This window comes from Neophocaena asiaeorientalis, unplaced genomic scaffold (genome assembly GCF_003031525.2).
Source record: "Neophocaena asiaeorientalis asiaeorientalis breed wild unplaced genomic scaffold, Neophocaena_asiaeorientalis_V1.1 scaffold43, whole genome shotgun sequence".
Taxonomy (NCBI): domain Eukaryota; kingdom Metazoa; phylum Chordata; class Mammalia; order Artiodactyla; family Phocoenidae; genus Neophocaena; species Neophocaena asiaeorientalis.
Window position 1 is genome coordinate 13,233,784 of NW_020173674.1, and position 20,861 is coordinate 13,254,644.

At 38.1% G+C, this 20,861-nt stretch overlaps 1 protein-coding gene across 3 annotated transcripts in view; it reads left to right on the plus strand.

Annotated features, from left to right (window-relative positions):
- Nucleotides 1-20,861, plus strand: part of CKAP5 (cytoskeleton associated protein 5) — a 108,181-nt gene that overhangs the window by 27,003 nt on the left and 60,317 nt on the right. For 2 of the 3 annotated variants that reach the window (XM_024748841.1, XM_024748842.1), the window contains exons 2-8: nt 8,132-8,225; nt 8,712-8,905; nt 11,262-11,468; nt 15,320-15,491; nt 16,433-16,565; nt 16,960-17,060; nt 18,882-18,995. In XM_024748841.1, the coding sequence (XP_024604609.1) occupies nt 8,169-8,225; nt 8,712-8,905; nt 11,262-11,468; nt 15,320-15,491; nt 16,433-16,565; nt 16,960-17,060; nt 18,882-18,995 (978 nt within the window). In that variant the 5' untranslated portion in view covers nt 8,132-8,168. The remainder of the gene's footprint in view (nt 1-8,131; nt 8,226-8,711; nt 8,906-11,261; nt 11,469-15,319; nt 15,492-16,432; nt 16,566-16,959; nt 17,061-18,881; nt 18,996-20,861) is intronic. The other variant, XM_024748843.1, reaches the window with a different exon arrangement.

Consider the following 20,861-nt stretch of genomic DNA (forward strand, 5'->3'; position numbering starts at 1 on the left):
GGGTTTTTTTCTTTCCCCAGCATACATTAATTGATCATTTTATATATGTCAGACACTGTACATGGTGGTCTAAGGGGCTCATCTACCTGTCCTGTAGATGCTGGTTTCATCTAAACTCTAACCTGGGGCTCTTCTCACTATGTACTCTCCCTCAGTACTATCATCCACCCCCTTGGTTTTAATTACATTTATCTACTGTTAACTCCTAAATTTTTATCTCTCTCGTGAATACCGGGCTTGAATCTCCAGCTGCTTCCCGCATCTACCCTTGTCTAGTGTACATGTCAAACTCAGCTTGCCCAAAACTTCATTTTCATCCGTGTCTTACACTCCTTCTACAGTCACTCAATAAAGACAGTCCTTGACATTCCTTGTAGCTCTAAAATCCATCCCGTTTTCTCCACCTGCATTGCTACTACTCTAAGTTCCAGGCCATCATCATCCTTCATTTAGATTACAGCCTTCTAACTGATTTCCCTCCATTGTTAACTGCCTTCCAAGACATTCTTTACATTGCTTTTATATTTACATTATATAGTCTTTGAAAAATGCAAGTTTGGTAGCATATGAAATTTTCCTGTCTACAGTCCTTCAAAGTCTCCTTCTACCTTTGGGATAAAGTCTAAATTCCTTAATATTGCTTACAAGACCTTCCAGGGTCTGATTTGGACTACTTTCTAGCCTTACTCTTTATACCCTTTCACTTTTCTTGTTGCATTTTATACTTTAGCCTTGCTGAACTTTTTTCAGTTCCTCAAACCACTATAATGAAAGAAGTTAGAATAGATGTTATGGCAGTTTCTAAACACTTACCTCTATTTCTGTACTTATCTCTGAATGATAAGTTTGTGAAACAGCACAAGTCTTTGGACCACACTTTTAGTAGATTTAAACTACAGTATACCACATGGATGAATTTTACAATTGAAACATTGAATGAAAAAAGCAACTTATGGAAGACTACAACATTTTTCTAAGGCTCACAAACAAGCACAGTTAATTTTGTTTAGGAATATGTGACTGACTACAGCATAGAACCAGGTGAACTTTAGGAAGGTGCTTCTGTGGTAAGAAGGATGGGGTAGGAAAGAAATGCACAGGTGCAGTAATAATATTAGTAGTGTCCTAATTTTCAGTTTGGGTGGTAGGTCAATATATCAAGTTTATTGTAATGCTTCCTAACACATATATTGTATATATTTTCTTATATATGTAAAAAATTAAATTGTAAAATTAATTTTAAAATTAAAATAATTATGGGGAAAAATTAGTGAAGTGCTTTTTTTTCTTAGTATATTGATCCTGGAAAAAGATAAAGACAGAGCAGTAGTCCTCAGTGTCACACGTATACACAAAACACTATCCATTATTTCAGTGGCTGGGAAAGTTTTGCTTTTTTTAAATAAATTTATTTATTTATTTTTAAATTTTTGGCTGTGTTGGGTCTTTGTTGCTGTACGCAGGCTTTCTCTAGTTGCAGTGAGCAGGGGCTACTCTTCGTTGCAGTGCACAGGCTTCTCATTGTTGTGGTTTCTCTTGTTGCGGAGCACAGGCTGTAGTCGCGCAGGCTTCAGTAGTTGTGGCCTGCTGGCTCTAGAGCTTAGGCTCAGTAGTGGTGGCGCGTGGGCTTAGTTGCTCTGCAACATGTGAGATCTTCCCAGGCCAGGGCTCGAACCCATGTTCCTTGCATTGGCAGGCAGATTCTTAACCACTGCGCCACCAGGGAAGCCCTGGGAAAGTTTTGGTATGAAGCAAGCCTTTCCTTTGAATGGAAAGCAGCAAAATCATAAACACTAATTTTTTTTAAAAAACTGAAGCTATGAAGTAGTAGAAGCCATTTCAGAAAATATAGCACAGTGACATCAATATTTTAATTTTTTTGAAGATTTTTTAATCACAGTTTCAATTTTGTTACTTGTGATTGGTCTGTTCATATTTTCTATTTCTTCCTGGTTCAGGAAGGTTATACCTTTCTAAGAATTTGTCCACAAAAAGAGTCATGTACCAAAATGTTCATTGCAGCTCTATTTACAATAGCCCGGAGATAGAAACAACCTAAGTGTCCATCATCGAATGAATGGATAAAGAAGATGTGGCACATATATACAATGGAATATTACTCAGCCATAAAAAGAAACAAAATTGAGCTATTTGTAATGAGGTGGATAGACCTAGAGTCTGTCATACAGAGTGAAGTAAGTCAGAAAGAGAAAGACAAATACCGTATGCTAACACATATGTATGGAATTGAAGGGAAAAAAATGTCATGAAGAACCTAGATGTTATGAAGCAGAAATTAACACACCATTGTAAAGCAGTTATACTCCAATAAAGATGTAAAAAGAAAAATACACATCAGAAAAAAAAAGAAAAGAATTTGTCCATTTCTTCCAGGTTGTCCATTTTATTGGCATAGAGTTGCTTGTAGTAGTCTCTTAGGATGCTTTGTATTTCTGTGGTGTCTGTTGTAACTTCTTTTTCATTTCTAATTTTATTGATTTGAGTCCTCTCCCTCTTTTTCTTGATGAGCCTGGCTAAAGGTTTATCAATTTTATCTTTTCAAAGAACCAGCTTTTAATTTTATTGATCTTTGCTATTTTCTTTGTTTTATTTCATTAATTTCTGCTCTTTATGATTTCCTTCCTTCTACTAACTTTGGGTTTTGTTTGTTGTTCTTTCTCTAGTTCATTTAGGTGTAAGCTTAGATTGTTTATTTGAGATTTTTTCTTGTTTCTTGAGGTAGGCTTGTATTGCTATAAACTTCCCTCTTAGAACTGCTGTTGCTGCATCCCATAGGTTTTGGATCTCGTGTTTTCATTGTCATTTGTCTCTAGGTATTTTTTGATTTCCTCTTTGATTTCTTCAGTGATCTCTTCGTTATTTAGTAACGTATTGTTTAGCCTCCATGTGTTTAGGTTTTTTACATTTTTTTCCCTGTAATTGATTTCTAATCTCATAGCGTTGTGGTCAGAAAAGATGCTTGATATGATTTCAGTTTTCTTAAATTTACTGAGGCTTGATTTGTGACCCAAGATGTGATCTATCGTGGAGCATGTTCTGTGTGCACTTGAGAAGAAAGTGTAATCTGCTGTTTTTGGATGGAATGTCATATAAATACCAATTAAATCTATCTGGTCTATTGTGTCATTTAAAGCTTGTGTTTCCTTATTAATATTCTGTCTGGATGATCTGTCCACTGGTGTAAGTGAGGAGTTTAAGTCCCCCACTATGATTGTTACTGTCGATTTCCTCTTTTAGAGCTGTTAGCAGTTGCCTTATGTATTGAGGTGCTCCTATGTTGGGTGCATATATATTTATAATTGTTATATCTTCTTCTTGGATTGATCCCTTGATCATTATGTAGTGTCCTTCCTTGTCTCTTGTGACATTCTTTATTTTAAAGTCTTTTATCTTACATGAGTATTGCTACTCCAGCTTTCTTTTGATTTCCGTTTGCCTGGAATATCTTTTTCCATCCCCTCACTTTCAGTCTGTTTGTGTCCCTAGGTCTGAAGTGAGTCTCTTGTAGACAGCATATATATGGGTCTTGTTTTTGTATCTATTCAGCAAGCCTGTGTCTTTTGGTTGGAGCATTTAATCCATTCACGATTAAGGTAATTATTGATATGTATGTTCCTGTTACCATTTTCTTAAATGTTATGGGTTTGGTTTTGTAGATCCTTTTCTTCTCTTGTGTTTCCCATGTAGAGAAGTTCCTTTAGCATTTGTTGTAGGGCTGGTTTGGTGATACTGAATTCTCTTAGCTTTTGCTTGTCTGTAAAGCTTTTGATTTCTCCATCGAATCTGAATGAGATCCTGGCCAGTTAGAGTAATGTTGGTTGTAGGTTCTTCCCTTTCATCATTTAAAATACATCATGCCACTGCCTTCTGGCTTGTAGAGTTTCTACTGAGAAATCAGCTGTTAACCTTATGGGAACTCCCTTGTATGTTATTTGTCGTTTTTCCCTTGTTGCTTTCAATAACTTTTCTTTGTCTTTAATTTTTGTCAATTTGATTACTGTGGGTCTTGGCATGTTTCTCCTTGGGTTTATCCTGCCTGGGACTCTCTGCGCTTCCTGGACTTGGGTGGCTATTTCCTTTCCCATGTTAGGGAAGTTTTCGACTATAATCTCTTCAAATATTTTCTCTGGTCCTTTCTCTCTCTCTTCTCCTTTTGGAACCCCTATAATGCAAATGTTGTTGCGTTTAATGTTGTCACAGAGGTCTCCTAGGCTGTCTTCATTTCTTTTCATTCTTTTTTCTTTATTCTCTTCCACGGCAGTGAATTCCACCATTCTGTCTTCCAGGTCACTTATCCGTTCTTCTGCCTCAGTTATTCTGCTATTGATTCCTTCTAGTGTAGTTTTCATTTCAGTTGTTGTATTGTTCATCTCTGTTTGTTTGTTCTTTAATTAGGTCTTTGTTAAACATTTCTTGCATCTTCTCGATCTTTGCCTCCATTCTTTTTCTGAGGTCCTGGATCATCTTTACTATCATTATTCTGAATTCTTTTTCTGGAAGGTTGCTTATCTCCACTTCATTTAGTTGTTTTTCTGGGGTTTTATCTTGTTCCTTCATCTGGTACAAAGTTCTCTTTTTGTCTGTCTTTCTGTGAATGTGATTTTCCTTCCACAGGCTGCAGAAGTGTAGTTCTTCTTGCTTCTGCTGTCTGCCCTCTGGTGGATGAGGCTATCTAAGCGGCTTGTGCAAGCTTCCTGATGGGACGGACTGGTGGTGGATTGAGCTGGGTGTTGCTCTGGTGGGCAGAGCTCAATAAAACTTTAATCTGCTTGTCTGCTGATGCATGGGGCTGGGTTCGCTCCCTGTTGGTTGTTTGGACTGAGGTGACCCAGCTCTTTGGTGGGGCTAATGGCAGACTCTGGGAGGGCTCACGCCAAAGAGTACCTCCCAGAACTTCTGCTGCCAGTGTCCTTGTCCCCACGGTGAGCCACAGCCACCCCCAGCCTCTGCAGGAGACCCTCCAACACTAGCAGGTAGGTCTGGTTCAGTCTCCCGTGGCATCACTGCTCCTTCCCCTGGGTCCTGATGCGCACACTCCTTTGTGTGTGCCCTCCAAGAGTGGAGTCTCTATTTCCCCCAGTCTTGTAGAAGTCCTGCAATCAAATCCCGCTACCCTTCCAAGTCTGATTCTCTGGGAATTCCGCCTGCCGTTGCCAGACCCCCAGGTTGGGAAGCCTGACGTGGAGCTCAGAACCTTCACTCCAGTGGGTAGACTTCTGTGGTATAAGTGTTCTCCAGTCTGTGAGTCACCCACCCAGCAGTTATGGGATTTGATTTTACTGTGATTGCGCCCCTCCTACCATCTCATTGCGGCGTCTCCTTTGTCTTTGGATGTGGGGTGTCTTTTTTGGTGAGTTCCAGTGTCTTCCTGTTGATGATTGTTCAGCAGTTAGTTGTGATGCAGGTGCTCTCGCAAGAGGGAGTGAGAGCACGTCCTTCTACTCCACCATCTTGAACCAGTCTCTCACTTTGCTGTATACCTGGTTTCAGGACTTAATGAAGCTCAGGTTCTTGATGTCCCATCACAGAAAGAATTCAGTGAGAGACAAAGTGATAGGTTAGAAGTGGATTTATTTAGAGATAAACACACTCCACAGACAGAGTGTGGGCCACCTCAGAAGTTGAGAAAGGCTGACATCAATATTTTATATGAGGCAGTTTAGGTTAGGTAACCTTTTTCTTCATGTTTCGAAAAACAACCAACAAGAAAAAAAGAAAGTATTGCAGAGAATTCACAGAATACCAAAAATCGAATATTATTGTTCACATTCTCTTGGCTGGAAAATGTTTTTAAAACTTACATTGACTGTTTCTCTTTGAAACACAGATAGGAAAGATTGCTTTTGCAGCTCAAACTTGTGCCAAGAAAGTAACATTAGAGGTTTTTAACCCAGGTTGCATATTACAGTCACCTAGGAACTGAAAAAAAAAATATTTTTTTATTGAGGTGAAATTCATATAACGTAAAATTAACCATTTTAAAGTGAACAATTCAGTGGCATTTTGTACATTCACAATGTTGTGCAACCACCATCTCTGTCTAGTTCCAAAACAGTAACATTTCCATCACATCACAGTAAGACTCCTTCCCCATTAAGCAATTTCTCCCCACTCCCACTCTCTCCCCCTCTCTCCTCAACCCCTGGCAACCACCAGTCTCCATCTGTCTCTATGGATTAATCTATTCTGGATATTTCCTATGAATGGAATCATATAATATAGAACCTTTTGTGTTTGGCTTCCTTCACTTAGCATCATGTTTGTGAAATTCATCCATGCTCTAGCATGTATCAGTAAGTACTTCATTCCCATTTATAGCTGAGTAATAGTCCATTGTATGTATGTTTCACAGTTTGTTTATTCATCCATGGATAGACATTTGGGCTGATTTTTGGCCATTGTGAATAGTGCTGCTATCAATATCCATGTACATGAACTTGTTGGAGTACTTGCTTTCAATGCTTTCAGTTCTTTAAGTTGCTGTATAATATTACATTCAGTGAATATACCACTATTTATTCATTCTCTTTTTGATGAACTTGTAAAAAGTGTTTCCAACTTTTGACTTTTCTATGAAGAACATTGCTATGAATACTCTCATACAGGTCTTCTGGTGCAGTTGGCATCAATTTCTAGGGTATATACCTAGGAATGGAGTTGCTGCATAGTGGAGTATGTGCATTTTCAATTTAAATAATGCCATACTGTTTTCCAAACTGTTGTACTATTTTATCTATCACTATTGCTGTATTAGAGTTCCTGTAGATTTGCTATTAAGGTTTGACTCCTGCTCTAAAACACACTGCTGTTGTTTCACAGACTCTTGGGGATTTTGAAGAGAAGTCTTAATGAAAGTTCCTTTTACTCTAATAAACTTTTACAATTCGGTCTCTAGTAACTTTCCCTGGGATATTTCCTACATTTTAATGGGAGGCAACAAGTTGTAAAGAAGAGGCATAGACTTGGAATCTTAGTGTGATCTCACGGCCTGTTAGCTTTGTTGTTTTTGGCAAGTTACTGAATCTTTGTGAGCCTAGTGTGTAAAGTGGGGAGAATGTCTTTCTTTCGTGTAGTTGTTAGTATAATGAATCAGTATGTTTAAAAAGTAGTTTGCACAGTGCCTGACTCATAGCGGATACTATCAAGGCATATATTCATTAGACAAATATTTATTGAAGACGTATTTTATGTCACACCAGGACTGGGGATGGAAAGATTAAGCAAGATCCCTTTTATGTTATTTATAATATTGGAAAACTTGAAACAATTTAAATGTCCGGTGTTAGGCTTGGTAATTATGGTACATTCATAAAATGGAGTGTAGTGCAGCCTTTAAACATCATGTTCTCAAATATGAGGAAATGTTTGTGACGATGTAAGAAAAAAATTACAAGAGGATTAGCCCTTTTTCATATAATTTATACACTGCATGTGCATTGAAAAAAATCTGGAAGGGTTTAAGTGGATACATTGCAGTGTTCATTTTGGTTACTAATTGATAGTGAAATTGTATTTTAATGCTTTCCTTTCTTATATATTTTCTATACTTTCCAGATTTTCTACAGCTAACATAGATTACATTTTTTTTAAAAATTAATTTATTTATTTTTGGCTACGTTGGGTCTTTGTTGCTGTGCGCGGGCTTTCTCTAGTTGCAGAGAGCGGGGGCTACTCTTTGTTGCGGTGTGCGGGCTTCTCATTGCGGTGGCTTCTCTTGTTGCGGAGCACAGGCTCTAGGCACACGGGCTTCAGTATTTGTGGCTCATGGGCTCTAGAGCGCAGGCTCAGTAGTTGTGGAGCACGGGCTTAGTTGCTCCGCAGCATGTGGGATCTTCCCGGACCAGGGCTTGAACCTGTGTCCCCTGCATTGGCAGGCGGATTCTTAACCACTGCGCCACCAGGGAATCCCTCATTTAGAATTTTTATTAACTTTTTTCGTTTACTTTTTAAATGTTCTATTAATGGAATTAAATGGGCATTTGACCAAAGAATGAGATTTTTTACTTTTGTTGGTTTACACATGCTAAAATAATAGTCTTAGAAAAATCTTTTTGTCTTAAGAGACAGCTTGGTTGCTAGAGTTAATAGATACCGATTTTTGTCTGACCAGGAATTACTCTTAATTCTAAGAAGAAACTGGAAGCACAATGGGAGATGACAGTGAGTGGGTGAAACTGCCAGTTGATCAGAAATGTGAACACAAGGTAAGACTTTTCTGGAACTCAAATTTCAGTGTCATTGGCTTGTTTTGTCAGCAGTTATACTGTATAGTGTAGTAGAAAGCTGCCTGATGATTACACAATACAACTGGAGAAACAGCCTACTATGGAGATTGGGCAGTTTAAGCAGGAAAATTTCTCATGTTTGAATTGTTACATCTTTAATGTCATGTTACAAAGAAGTAATGACTAATACTTGGATACAAAGTGGGATACGTTTATAGTGGCCTGTTTATGAATTCTAGAAGGCCTTGACAGGATGTCATAAATATTAAACACTTATAAGAAAAAGTTTATTAGCTAATCTTTAAAAAAAAAAGCTATCTGGATTTCTTAAACTCCGTTTTTGTTTCTAGTCTGGGGTCCTTTGTTCAAATTAGGTAGTATAAGGTAGTCATTCCACCCCCCAACCCCAATGGTAGATAATAATGTCATTAAATTTTGTTTTGTTTCAAAATACTTTTCTTTTAGCTGTGGAAAGCAAGGTTAAGTGGGTATGAAGAGGCCCTGAAGATCTTCCAGAAAATAAAGGATGAAAAGAGCCCAGAATGGTCCAAATTTTTAGGATTGATCAAAAAATTTGTGACTGATTCCAATGCAGTGGTTCAGTTGAAAGGATTAGAAGCTGCACTTGTTTATGTTGAAAATGCCCATGTAGCAGGAAAGTAAGTAGTTTCTTTCCAACTATTCTGGTAAAAACCCCTGTCTCGTGCTACATGGATTAATTTATGTATATTTATGGATCACTGTGCTTAGTTATTAGCACTTTTAGAGGATATTCATTTCTTAACTTTCATAGCTCCTTGACACTTGTTTTTCATTTCAGTCTTTATCTGCTCTCAGAAGTCTAAATGGTACAAGAGATCTTTAGAGAGGAGCAAATTAGAAATCAGATCTTGAGTTTTTACCTTAAGCTTTGATGAGCAAGTGCTTTTCCTTTTGAGACTTTTGTATGAGAATTACTCCAAGGGGGAAAATCTTTTGTAACTTTTAGAAGAAACTGAGGTGGTTAGCAAAGACGTCAAAATTTCACTGAAAACATTTGGGCATTACTTAAATCTTTTTCTACAATGGTTCCAGGCTAGGTGATCTTAGAATCACATCTTTCTCCCTATGGTCATTAGGCATTTTTATCTCTTAGGAGAGATAATGCGAACTAAATAACCTCTGTAACTCCCAGCTTATTGGATGATAGAGGTTTCCAGTCACCCCAGTCTCCCATACCTGATAAACCTGACTTTTCTAATACTAGTCTTTATGTCATTGAAAGGAGCCCTCCATACAAAAAAACAAAAAAACAATGGGGACCCTTGACCTAATTGCACAAGAAATATATATACACATCCCTAGGTATCTGCATGGGAATTGATTCCAGGACAAATGTCCCCACCCCTACGCCCTAGGATAGCAAAATCTACAGAAGCTCAAGTCCCTCACGGAAAATGGCCTAGTATTTGCATATAACCTACATACACTCTCCTGTATACTGTAACTCATTTCTAGGGTACTCTCAATACCTAACACAATGTAAATGCTGTGTAAATAATTGTAACTACAATATAAATAATGTGTAAATAGTTGTTGGCTGCATGGCAAATCCAAGTTTTGCTTTTTGGAACTTTCTGGAATTTTTTTTCCCAAATATATATATATATTTTTTGCGTTATACGGGCTTCTCACTGTTGTGGCCTCTCCCATTGCAGAGCACGGGCTCCAGATGCGCAGGCTTAGCGGCCATGGCTCACGGGCCCAGCCGCTCCGCGGCATGTGGGATCTTCCCGGACTGGGTCATGAACCCGTGTCCCCTGCATCGGCAGGCGGACTCTCAACCACTGCGCCACCAGGGAAGCCCTTCCCAAATATTTTTGATACAAGTTTGGTTGAATCTGCAGATGAGGAACCCATGGATAAGGAACCCACCAATATGGAGGGCAGACTGTACTTGACTCACCTCAAAAATTATACCAAGAAAGACAGTCATTAATTTGACAGTTTTGTTAACCAGCATCAATGAGTTCCCCTTGCCGTCAGTGAGACCATTGCTTTTTTAATTTCATTTTTCTTCTGATACTAGAAACTTTTTTGACAAATGCTGCATGTAATTCCAACCCACTCAGTTTTCTCCTTTCCAGTAGTACAGGTTTTATTTAATTTAGAAGAAACTCAAAGCAATAAAGCTACTGTAAAGTCTTGCCAAGGAGTCAGGAACAGCCTTTTGTTATTAAAGGTACATATCCATTCCCTCTGTGAAGAAATTCTCTTGTCCTAAAAAGTGTTTAAAATGACTTTCAAAAATTTTCCAAAAAAGTAAGAACTCTGTAATCTTATTTTTACAAAATGTATCTGTATCTGTCTATCTACCTCTGCATATAGAAAAGTCTAGAAGGATGGATACCATAAAGTTGAAAGTAGTTTTCTCTGGGTAGTGAGATTTCAAGGGATTTTTGCTTTCTTGTTTAAATTTCCTATATGTGTAAATAGAAACTATGGTTCTGTGTCATTGTCTGTTGTGACATGTCTTAACCTCTTATGGTTTGCATAAGTTTTTTTTTCATGTTCTTGAACATAATTTTTTTTAACTTTTTATTTTATACTGGAGTATAGCCGATTAACAATGTTGTGGTAGTTTCAGGTGAACAGCAGAGGGACTCAGCCATTGATATACATATATCCATTCTCCCCCAAACTCACCTCCCATCCAGGCTGCCATATAACATTGGGCAGAGTTCCCTGTGCTATACAGTAGGTCCTTGTTGGTTATTTAAATGCAGCAGTGTGTACATGTCGACCCCAACCTCCCTGGCTATCCCTTCCCCGCAGTAACCCTAAGTTCATTCTCTAAGTGTGTGAGTTTGTTTCTGTTTTACTTGAACATAAAGTTTTTAGAATCTCATTTACTTTATTTCTCAGCATTTTTTAAAAAGTATTTGTTTCCCCCACTTTCCATGACCTTTTCCAGCTCTTTCTACTAAAGTGTGTTTTTATGTGTATGGTTGTTGTTGTTTATAATCTATATTACAGAACCACAGGGGAAGTTGTATCAGGTGTTGTGAGTAAAGTGTTCAACCAACCCAAGGCCAAAGCCAAGGAGCTAGGCATTGAGATTTGTCTAATGTACATAGAGATTGAGAAAGGAGAGGCTGTGCAAGAAGAGCTCCTGAAAGGCCTGGACAATAAGAACCCCAAGATCATAGTGGCCTGTATAGAGACACTGAGGAAAGCCTTAAGGTAAAACCTTTTCTTTTTGCTTTAGTTCTGTTAACTAGAATATCTCAATTGAGTTTGGGTTCCTGGTTTAAACAGAAATGAAAGCTGTTGGGCTTGACTTGGCAGACCATACCAACCAGAAAAGTGACCTGGAAAAGCTAAAGCCATTCCTCAAGTGTGACACTTTGTATTCAGTAATTTTAGCCTTTAAGTGTGTTGCATAGTTATTTTATCTAAATCTCTTTCTTTTTTTTTCTTTTACAAATTTATTTATTTATTTATTTTTGGCTGTGTTGGGTCTTTGTTGCTGCGTGCGGGCTTTCTCTAGTTGCGGCAAGTGGGGGCTACTCTTCATTGTGGTGTGTGGGCTTCTCATTTTGGTGGCTTCTCTTGCTGTGGAGCACGGGCTCTAGGTGCGTGGGCTTCAGTAGTTGTGGCACATAGACTCAGTAGTTGTGGCTCATGGGCTCTAGAGTACAGGCTCGGTAGTTGTGGTGCACGAGCTTAGTTGCTCCGCGGCACGTGGGATCTTCCCGGACCAGGGATCGAACCCATGTCCCCTGCACTGGCAGGTGAATTCTTAACCACTGCGCTACCAGGGAAGTCCCTAAATCTCTTTCTGATGAAGATGAACGGGGGATATTTCTGACGTTTTCTCAGATTATGAATTAACTTTTTCATGGAAAAGCACTCCTCAGGGTAAGGAGCTCCGTTTCTCTTGTTATCCTCAGGCATAAATTTATGTACCTTGAAACGCTGGCTGAAGTAAACCTTTGTTTAGGTGCTTTTTAAAATAAAATAGAAGCAAATGCTATATGCCTTTAAATAGAAGCATAGCAACAGAAATAGAAAATAACTTTTACTCTTATGTAATAAGTTATTTTCAACCCTAGAATTAAGTGTTGTTTGGCAGTGAAGTTTTTCATGAATGGGATCTGTTTCAGGAACAAGTGGCTGTAATTTTCTATGGAAATCTGAATTAGACAAAACACTGGTTTGTTCTGATTTGGCAGTCCTTCTAATCTGATATCCTGTCCCCAATACTTCCACATGAGATACTTTAGAAAGCAGCTCTAGTGAAATCCTGAATGTGTGACCTGTGGGTGTGAAGATCATCCCAACTCACCTCTCTTGTGATTTTGTATATGACCTACTTCTTGGAGAATATGCTTCCTTTGGTGTTTATCTTACATGAAAGTATCAAAATTCTTAAATTTTGTTAAACTGTCTTCAATTTATGTCAGTAAACTTTGCTTTCGCTTGGTTCATAATGTTCTTATATAAAATTTGACTTTCACTTAGATTCTTTTGTGATAAAATTTTCCTCATCCCTAGCCTATTCTAGTATAGTAGGCATGTATTTTTATGAGTAGTAAATAGTGTGTTCATTCTGTTGTCTTAGAAATTTAGTGAATTGACTGCATTGTCAAATTGGTGCTTGTCTTAATAGATCTGTTCTGTCCTTAGTAATGAGTTTCTTAATAAAAATATATATTATACTATATTCTACCTTAAAATTAGAAGTTTCTAATCTGGAGTTCTGTAAACTCTGGCTATTTCATTTTTAAGCTGACTGGGAGAATAAGGGTAGAAAAAGGACAAGTTAGGTATATTGTCTTTTATGTCTTCCTTATAGATGTTGTTGTTTAGTCCCATCCTTGTATGGTTCTTTATTTGTCCTAAGGCATCTCAGAATCTATAGTAGAACTACTAGATAGCTCTCTGGGACCTTCAGGAACTGTTCAGTCCTTGGTTCCAGAGCTTCCTCAAGCTGTCTATGTTAGTGGTAGCTTCAGGAGACCAAAAATGATCTGTGGCCCCTAAAACAAGCTTTTAGAACTTTTTCCCCCCTATAGTAATATGTGTAATATCAAGATTAGGTTTTGTATTGTTAAGGTATCTATTTTCCATTTGGACCTGCTCCATCTGTTTTTTTTTTAAATATCTTTCAGAACTAGGCCAGGATAGTGAAACAAATAAACAAAAATGAGATGAAACAGTAGTAATGTAAAGGAAGTTTAAGAGATCCTAAATGTTAGGTTCTTCAGACACTGTGATGAGTATTCCTAAACAGAATGGTTTATCGTCGCTCTAAGTTCTTATTTTTCCTTTAGTCTTAAAGGTCTGCTGAACCAAGTTAGAATGTTTTTTTTCTATTAAAATAGAAGATTTTAAAGGAAATATTGAAGATCATCTGGTTTATTTTCATGCTATGATGGCTATATTTGAACCATTTACACAAACTGGTGTCTTGTTAAATATCACTTTCTAGGGAAAGTATTTTCAGTCTCCTTCTTTAACCTGTTAGAGTGTGTCAGTAGCTATTACTGAAACATTTTGTTGCATTTGTGTACATTAGATAATAGATAAATAGTATATATGGATCCTACTACAGAATGTCAATCTTCTTTCATAACTGAATCTCTCTTGCTCTAGAATTTGTTATTCAGAAATGTTAGCAGTGAATCAGAAAGCTATATTTTTAAGTTGGGAACTTAAAAATATGATATGTGACAGATATATAATGTTAAATATACTGCCTTTTTATTTTAGTTTTTTATAAATGTATTTATTTTTATTTTATTTTTGGCTGTGTTGGGTCTTTGTTGCTGCGTACGGGCTTTAGTTGCAGTAAACGGGCTACTCTTCGTTGGTGCGAGGGCTTCTCATTTTGGTGGCTTCTCTTGTTGCGGAGCACGGGCTCTAGGCTCGCGGGCTTCAGTAGTTGTGGCATGCGGGCTCAGTAGTTGTGGTGCACGGGCTTAGTTGCTCTGCGGCATGTGGGATCTTCCTGGACCAGGACTCAGACCTGCGTCCCCTGCATTGGCAAGCAGATTCTTAACCATTGTGCCACCAGGGAAGTCCCTATACTGCCTTTTTTTTTTTTTTTTGCGGTACAGGGGCCTTTCACTGTTGTGGCCTCTCCTGTTGCGGAGCGCAGGCTCAGTGGCCATGGCTCACGGGCCCAGCCGCTCCGCGGCATGTGGGATCTTCCCGGATCGGGGCACAAACCCGCGTCCCCTGCATCGGCAGGTGGACTCTCAACCACTGTGCCACCAGGGAAGCCCTATACTGCCTTTTTAAGAAGGCAGAATGCAACTGTTTTCCCCATAGAAAACTGAAGCAAAGAGAGATTTAAGTTGCCTGAAGTTATAGTGTGATAGCTTCGAATTAGGAATGAAAGACACACTGCGAGGATTGGTGATCTATCAAGTGGAGTGAATCCCCGTAATTACATAGAAGAGCTAATAAAAGCTTATTAAGGGACTTCCCTGGTGATCCAATGGGTAAGACTCCATGCTTCCAATGCAGGGAGCCTAGGTTCGAACTCTGGTTGGGGAACTAGATCCCGCATGCATGCCACAACTGAGTCCGCATATCGCAACTATGAAGTCCACATGCTGCAACTAAAGATCCCACATGTGGCACCGAAGATCCCATGTGCTGCAACTAAGACCCAGCGCAGGCTAAATAAATAAATAAATAAGCAAGCTTATTAAAAGTCGATTTCAGTCATCTAAATATTTATAAATTGATTTGTTTCTATTTTAAACTTAATGTCATACATATGTATTTAAGATGTTACACAAGTGTTGATCCATTTTAGATTTGAGTAATTCCTAGACTGGTTACCTAGAAAGTTTTTAAATGGTAATATTATTTTGGGCTCTGGACATTAAATAATATTCTTGGAAGAATGGCATCTAAATACAGATGTTGTTATAAGTTTCTTTTTTCTTCTTCCCTAAAAAAACTCAACCTATATGTCTCTATTATATACAGATATAGAACTATGTTTGAGTGAATTCAGGCTAACACTTTACCAAAGCATATTGCATGGTGACAGTTTTTTTTCCAATTTTTACTTCTAGTGAATTTGGTTCCAAAATCATCTTACTGAAGCCAATTATCAAAGTGTTGCCAAAACTCTTTGAGTCTCGAGAGAAGGCTGTTCGAGATGAAGCCAAACTAATTGCTGTGGAGATTTATAGATGGATTCGAGATGCTCTGAGACCCCCATTACAAAGTATAAACTCTGTCCAGGTGAGGCACAAAGTTTTTTGGTTGTCTTTGTATAAGGTTAACATGAAGATATTTCCTTCCTGTCATTGTTGTTGATATTCTGTCCTTACAAATAATTATTTTTCATTCTTAATTTTGAAATCATTTTTTTCTGAGCATACCTGTTTCTACTGTTACTATGTCCTCTCAAATTAAATACTATGCATTCACCGATGCCAGTAGGTTAGTGTTGAATCTATAGCAGTTTATAAGATCCTTTTTTTTATTATTATTAATTACTTTATTTATTTATCTTTGGCTCTGTTGGGTCTTTGTTGCGGTGCACAGGCTTCTTTTTGCGGTGGTTTCTCTTATTACAGAGCACAGGCTCTAGGCACACGGGCTTCAGTAGTTGTGGCACGCAGGCTCAGTAGTTGTGGCTCACGGGCTCTAGAGTGCAGGCTCATTAGTTGTGGCTCACAGGCTGTAGAGTGCAGGCTCAGTAGTTGTGGCTCCACGGCGTGTGGGATCTTTCCAGACCCGGGCTGGAACCTGTGTCACCTGCGTTGGCAGGCAGATTCTTAACCACTATGCCACCAGGGAAGTCCTATAAGATCCTTTTATAATACTTTTGGGTGGCAGGACTTAATATCTGTTTAGACGAAATGCATTCTATTTTTTATATTTCAGTTGGTTTTAGAGACATTTTTTGTTGCAAATATATGTGAATTCATGAAATAATGAGTGTCTTAAAAAGTGGATTTTATTCTTCTAAGTGCTTAGTCATATATCTTCAGTATAGTAGATATACATCAATTTGACTCATACTACAAAATGTGCACAATTTAAATTTATCTTTTCTTGTTTGCCTTATTAGAGCCACATAAATAAGAAATTGGATTCTGATCTATTAGTAAATATAAATATATTCTCTAATGGCAGAGATATAGATATGTTTTTAAAATATTTTATGATATTTGCAGTTGAAAGAACTAGAAGAAGAATGGGTCAAACTGCCAACAGGTGCTCCTAAACCAAGTAGGTTTTTGCGTTCCCAGCAAGAACTAGAAGCTAAATTGGAACAGCAGCAGTCTGCTGGTGGAGATGCTGAGGGAGGTAAGCCACTTTTCAATGCTGGTTTCTATACAAATTAGCAAGAACTGGCCCTGTCACAGTAACCTGTGTTCACGAGGTGCATTTTGTAGGATTGCTGTTTAATAAAATACATACAATCCTATGGTTTGTAGGATTAATAATTCTGATCCCTCCTGTATCAAGATTTCATCAGGGGTGTGAAAGGACAGCTGATAACTGTTTAATAAGTAAAACTATTTCTTTTCTTTTTTTTTGGCTACACTGCATGGCATGCAGGATATTAGCTCCCCAACCAGGGATTGAACCCATGCCCACCCCCTGCATTGGAAGGCCGAGTCTTAACCACTGGACTTCCAGGGAAGTCCCCATTTCATCCATTTTTAAGGGTTGTTTTGTTTTGTTTTCCTCCTGGAAGGTGGTGACGATGGTGATGAGGTACCACAGATAGATGCTTATGAGCTTTTGGAAGCAGTAGAAATTCTTTCCAAACTTCCCAAAGACTTCTATGACAAAATTGTAAGTAATGGTAGACTTCTTTCATTTTAAATAATTACTTGAATATAATTAGAGTGCTTTTCTGAGCCCTTTTTCTGGTGCACCCTCTTCCACCCCATATCTTCCCTAATAAAGTGAGTCAGTTGTTTCTTCTTTGTTCCCATACTACTTTGTATATGTACCTACTTTAGTCCTTCTTTTTACTTCTTGCCAGAAACCTGAACATTATTCTTGACTTATATCTTTTCCTCATTGTCTGTCTGGTTTTTACCTTTAAATATCTCTCAAATTCATCCCCCTTTCTCCATCCCCAGGATTTCTTTCTCTACCCCGGGGTTACTTCTTTTTTTTTTTTTTTTCCCCCTACCCCAGGCTTTCTTGACCTTGGCACTGTTGGCATTTTTTTGCCAGATATTTCTTTGCTTGGGGAATTGCATGGGCGTTGTTGTATGTTTAGCAGCATCACTGGCCTTTACCAATCAGATATTAGTAATACCATTCCTCCAAGTCATGACAGTCAAAAATGTCTCCAGACTTTGCCAAATGTACCCCAAGAGACAAAATTATCCCCAATTGAGAAAGTTTTATCCCAGCCACTACCATCAGCTCTTGCCTTGTATGCTGCTATAATCTTCTTACAAGATACCCTGTCTGCTCTTGCCTCTTTCCCATCATATTTCACAATATAATTAGAGGTGTCATTTTTGAAAATGGAAATCTTCCCATAGTATTGCCTCATTAAAATCCTTCAGTGGCTTCCATGGGTTTTAAGATGATGTCTGAAATCATACTGTAGCCATTGAGGTGTGATTTATGGTACCTTTGAGGTCCCCACTTACCTTCCAGCCACATCTCTAATTCCTCTCACTCTCCATGCTCCAGTCATGCTGAATTTCTCCTGGCATCAAATGTGCCAAACTTTTTTTCCCCCCTAAACTCTAGGCCTTAATATGCTGTTCTTTCTGCCTATAACATTCTTCTCCCCCCATTTACCTCATAATAACTCTTCATCGTCTAGATCCCACCTTAAGCATCACTTCTTGGGGGAGATTGTACCTGAAAGCCTAAACTGGGCTAAGTCCTCTTGTTGTATTACCAAAGCAGCTTGTACTTCTCCTGTCACAGTCGTCATGACCTGATAGTTATTTATTGAAGATCATCCTACCTCTGCTATCAGCTCCTTGAGTATCCTGTTATCTTCTGATTAACAAATAAATATTTGATAAATTGAATTGAATTGTAATTCCTTCAGGGTGATGGGTTTGTCATCTTGTTTTTATCCCCAGTTCTCTCCAATAGTGAGTATTCTAATTCTAGTGAAGCATATTGTACTTTATGGCCACAAAACAAAAAATTAGCATTATACCTACAATCTGGAAAACTAATATCCAGGATTAGAACAGTATTGGTTGTTGGTTATATGTTTGTTCTTTTCTGGTCTTTCTAATGTTATCAATATGGAAATTCCTCTCTCCTGTAGATGTGCCGCTGTGAGATATGCTAGAAATACTTTCTATTAATGTTTTCTGTTTAACACTTGCTTAAAGTTTACCCAGAAAATGAGAAGGAAAAGTCTATGGCATTTCATTCTGTTTACTTATTGTAGAACATTAGGGTTATGAAATGTTACAAAAATACTTTTAATATATAAACAAAATTTTGTGTATATGAGCAAAACATTCTGATTGGCTACACAGTTTTGTAATTTTGATTTCTGACTAGCTTTAGAAAGTTTCTGAAAACAAAAAATATATATCTTTGAATTAGTAGCATGCAAGAAATAGACTTGTATTTTGCGCTCTTATTTTCTGTTCTACAAGTGACTCATATTGTGTCTTGTAGGAGGCAAAAAAATGGCAAGAAAGAAAAGAAGCCCTGGAAGCTGTAGAAGTACTAGTGAAAAACCCCAAACTGGAAGCAGGCGATTATGCAGATTTAGTAAAAGCTTTGAAGAAGGTAAATGTGAGGAGTTTCAGCATTGGTATCCCAACAGCAGACCAGGCCATTGAGTTTTTCTTCATCAGTCAATCTCTTTTTACCACAGTTGCATTGCCATTTAGGGAACACTATTGATGGTTTTTGAATTATAGGCATACATTTTTTTAAGGGTTATTTAAAATGACTGTCCTAGGCTAGTTTAGAGGGATTGGTTTTCAATCTTTGTTTATTATCACTTTGACTTTAAATATGCTGTTTTGTAGCTTGTACAAATGTCAAGAAATAGAGAATCTTGCTGATCTAGAACCAGATATTCTAGTTTTATAATTCTACAGAATGAGCTTTTTAAATTGGCTCTATTTAATGGGACAAATATTAAATATGAAGAGTGTTTTTCATTAGATAGCAAGGGATACCACCTTGTATTATATCAGCATGTAAAGTGCAGGATCTGGGGATATGTGGTCAATTATAAAGCAGGTAAGTACTAAATAAGAAAGAAATATTTTAGGAAATACTCCTTTGTTATTGCTTAGGTCCAAACAAGTTGAATGCTGGGGTGTATATTTTTGTATGTACTGGCTTTTCATAAAGTCTGAAAGTATAGGTCAGACAATTGTGGATGTAGTTATAGAGCTTAATAACAAACTTTTTTTTTTTTAATTTACTCATTTAATTAATTTATTTGTGGCTGCGTTGAGTCTTCGTTGCTGCGTGTGGGCTTTCTCTAGTTTGTGGCCAGCGGGGGCTACTCTTCGTTGCAGTGCACAGGATTCTCATTGCAGTGGCTTCTCTTGTTGTATAGAGCGCAGGCTCTAGGCACACGGGCTTCAGTAGTTGTGGCACACAGGCTCAGTAGTTGTGGCTCATGGGCTTTAGAGTGCAGGCTCAGTAGTTGTGGCACACAGGCTTAGTTGCCGCAGCATGTGGGATCTTCCCAGAACAGGGCTCGAACCCATGTCCCCTGTGTGGCAGGCAGATTCTTAACCGCTGCACCACCAGGGAAGTCCCTGAAGACATCTTCTTGAATATAGCAAGGATGAAAATGTTTTGTTTGCTTCTTCGGCCTGAAATTGCAGAGGATTAGCATGGTGGGGGGAGGAGGTTACTCTTTAATTATATGTGTATATAAGAGTAATTCTCATTATTCATAGTACTTATGTTCTGTAAAGTCACCACAGACACTGAATTAGCAAATGCTGAACCATTGCTCCAAGGGAAGATACAGCGTTAAGGTCCTGCAACCCTCTGGTCACATTTTCATCAACCGATCAATGCATAACCTTGTTTTATTCTGTTTGAAGACATCTTATTCAGTATGTATTATTGATCCATTAACATTGAACTCACAGCCAACAGAAATATAACTCGTGCCTGAACAAAGCCTACCTAACACATTTATTTTCTCCGAAAGGGACATCACAGCACTTTTGCACATAGGAACACCAGATGACACTTCAGCAGTACACTTGGGGGCCATTTTAAACAGTGAAAGCCCCAATCAAAAGCACAAAAATGCAAAAAACCAAGGCAGTAAATAGACTACGAAAAAGATACTTGAGTACAGTATGAGAGCTGAAAGAAGAAGGCAGAGTATTGCATTGTTCACCTCAGCTAGGAATGTGCACATCAGGCAACATAGATTTTTCCTAGCTCTGTGTTTGTCTGTGAGTGACTAGGAAAGTGCCTCAATTATTGATTTGGGGCTTATAAGTTAATTTTAATGTGTGGATGAATTCACAAATATGAAATCCATAAATAATGAGGATGGACCATATCTTCTCACAGTCAGCCTTCCTTTGCTTTCCTCTAAGTAGGATTTGGAGACAGGGATATATTATTTGTCAAAATCGTTGTTCATCAGTCTTCCATCTTGAAGAGCCA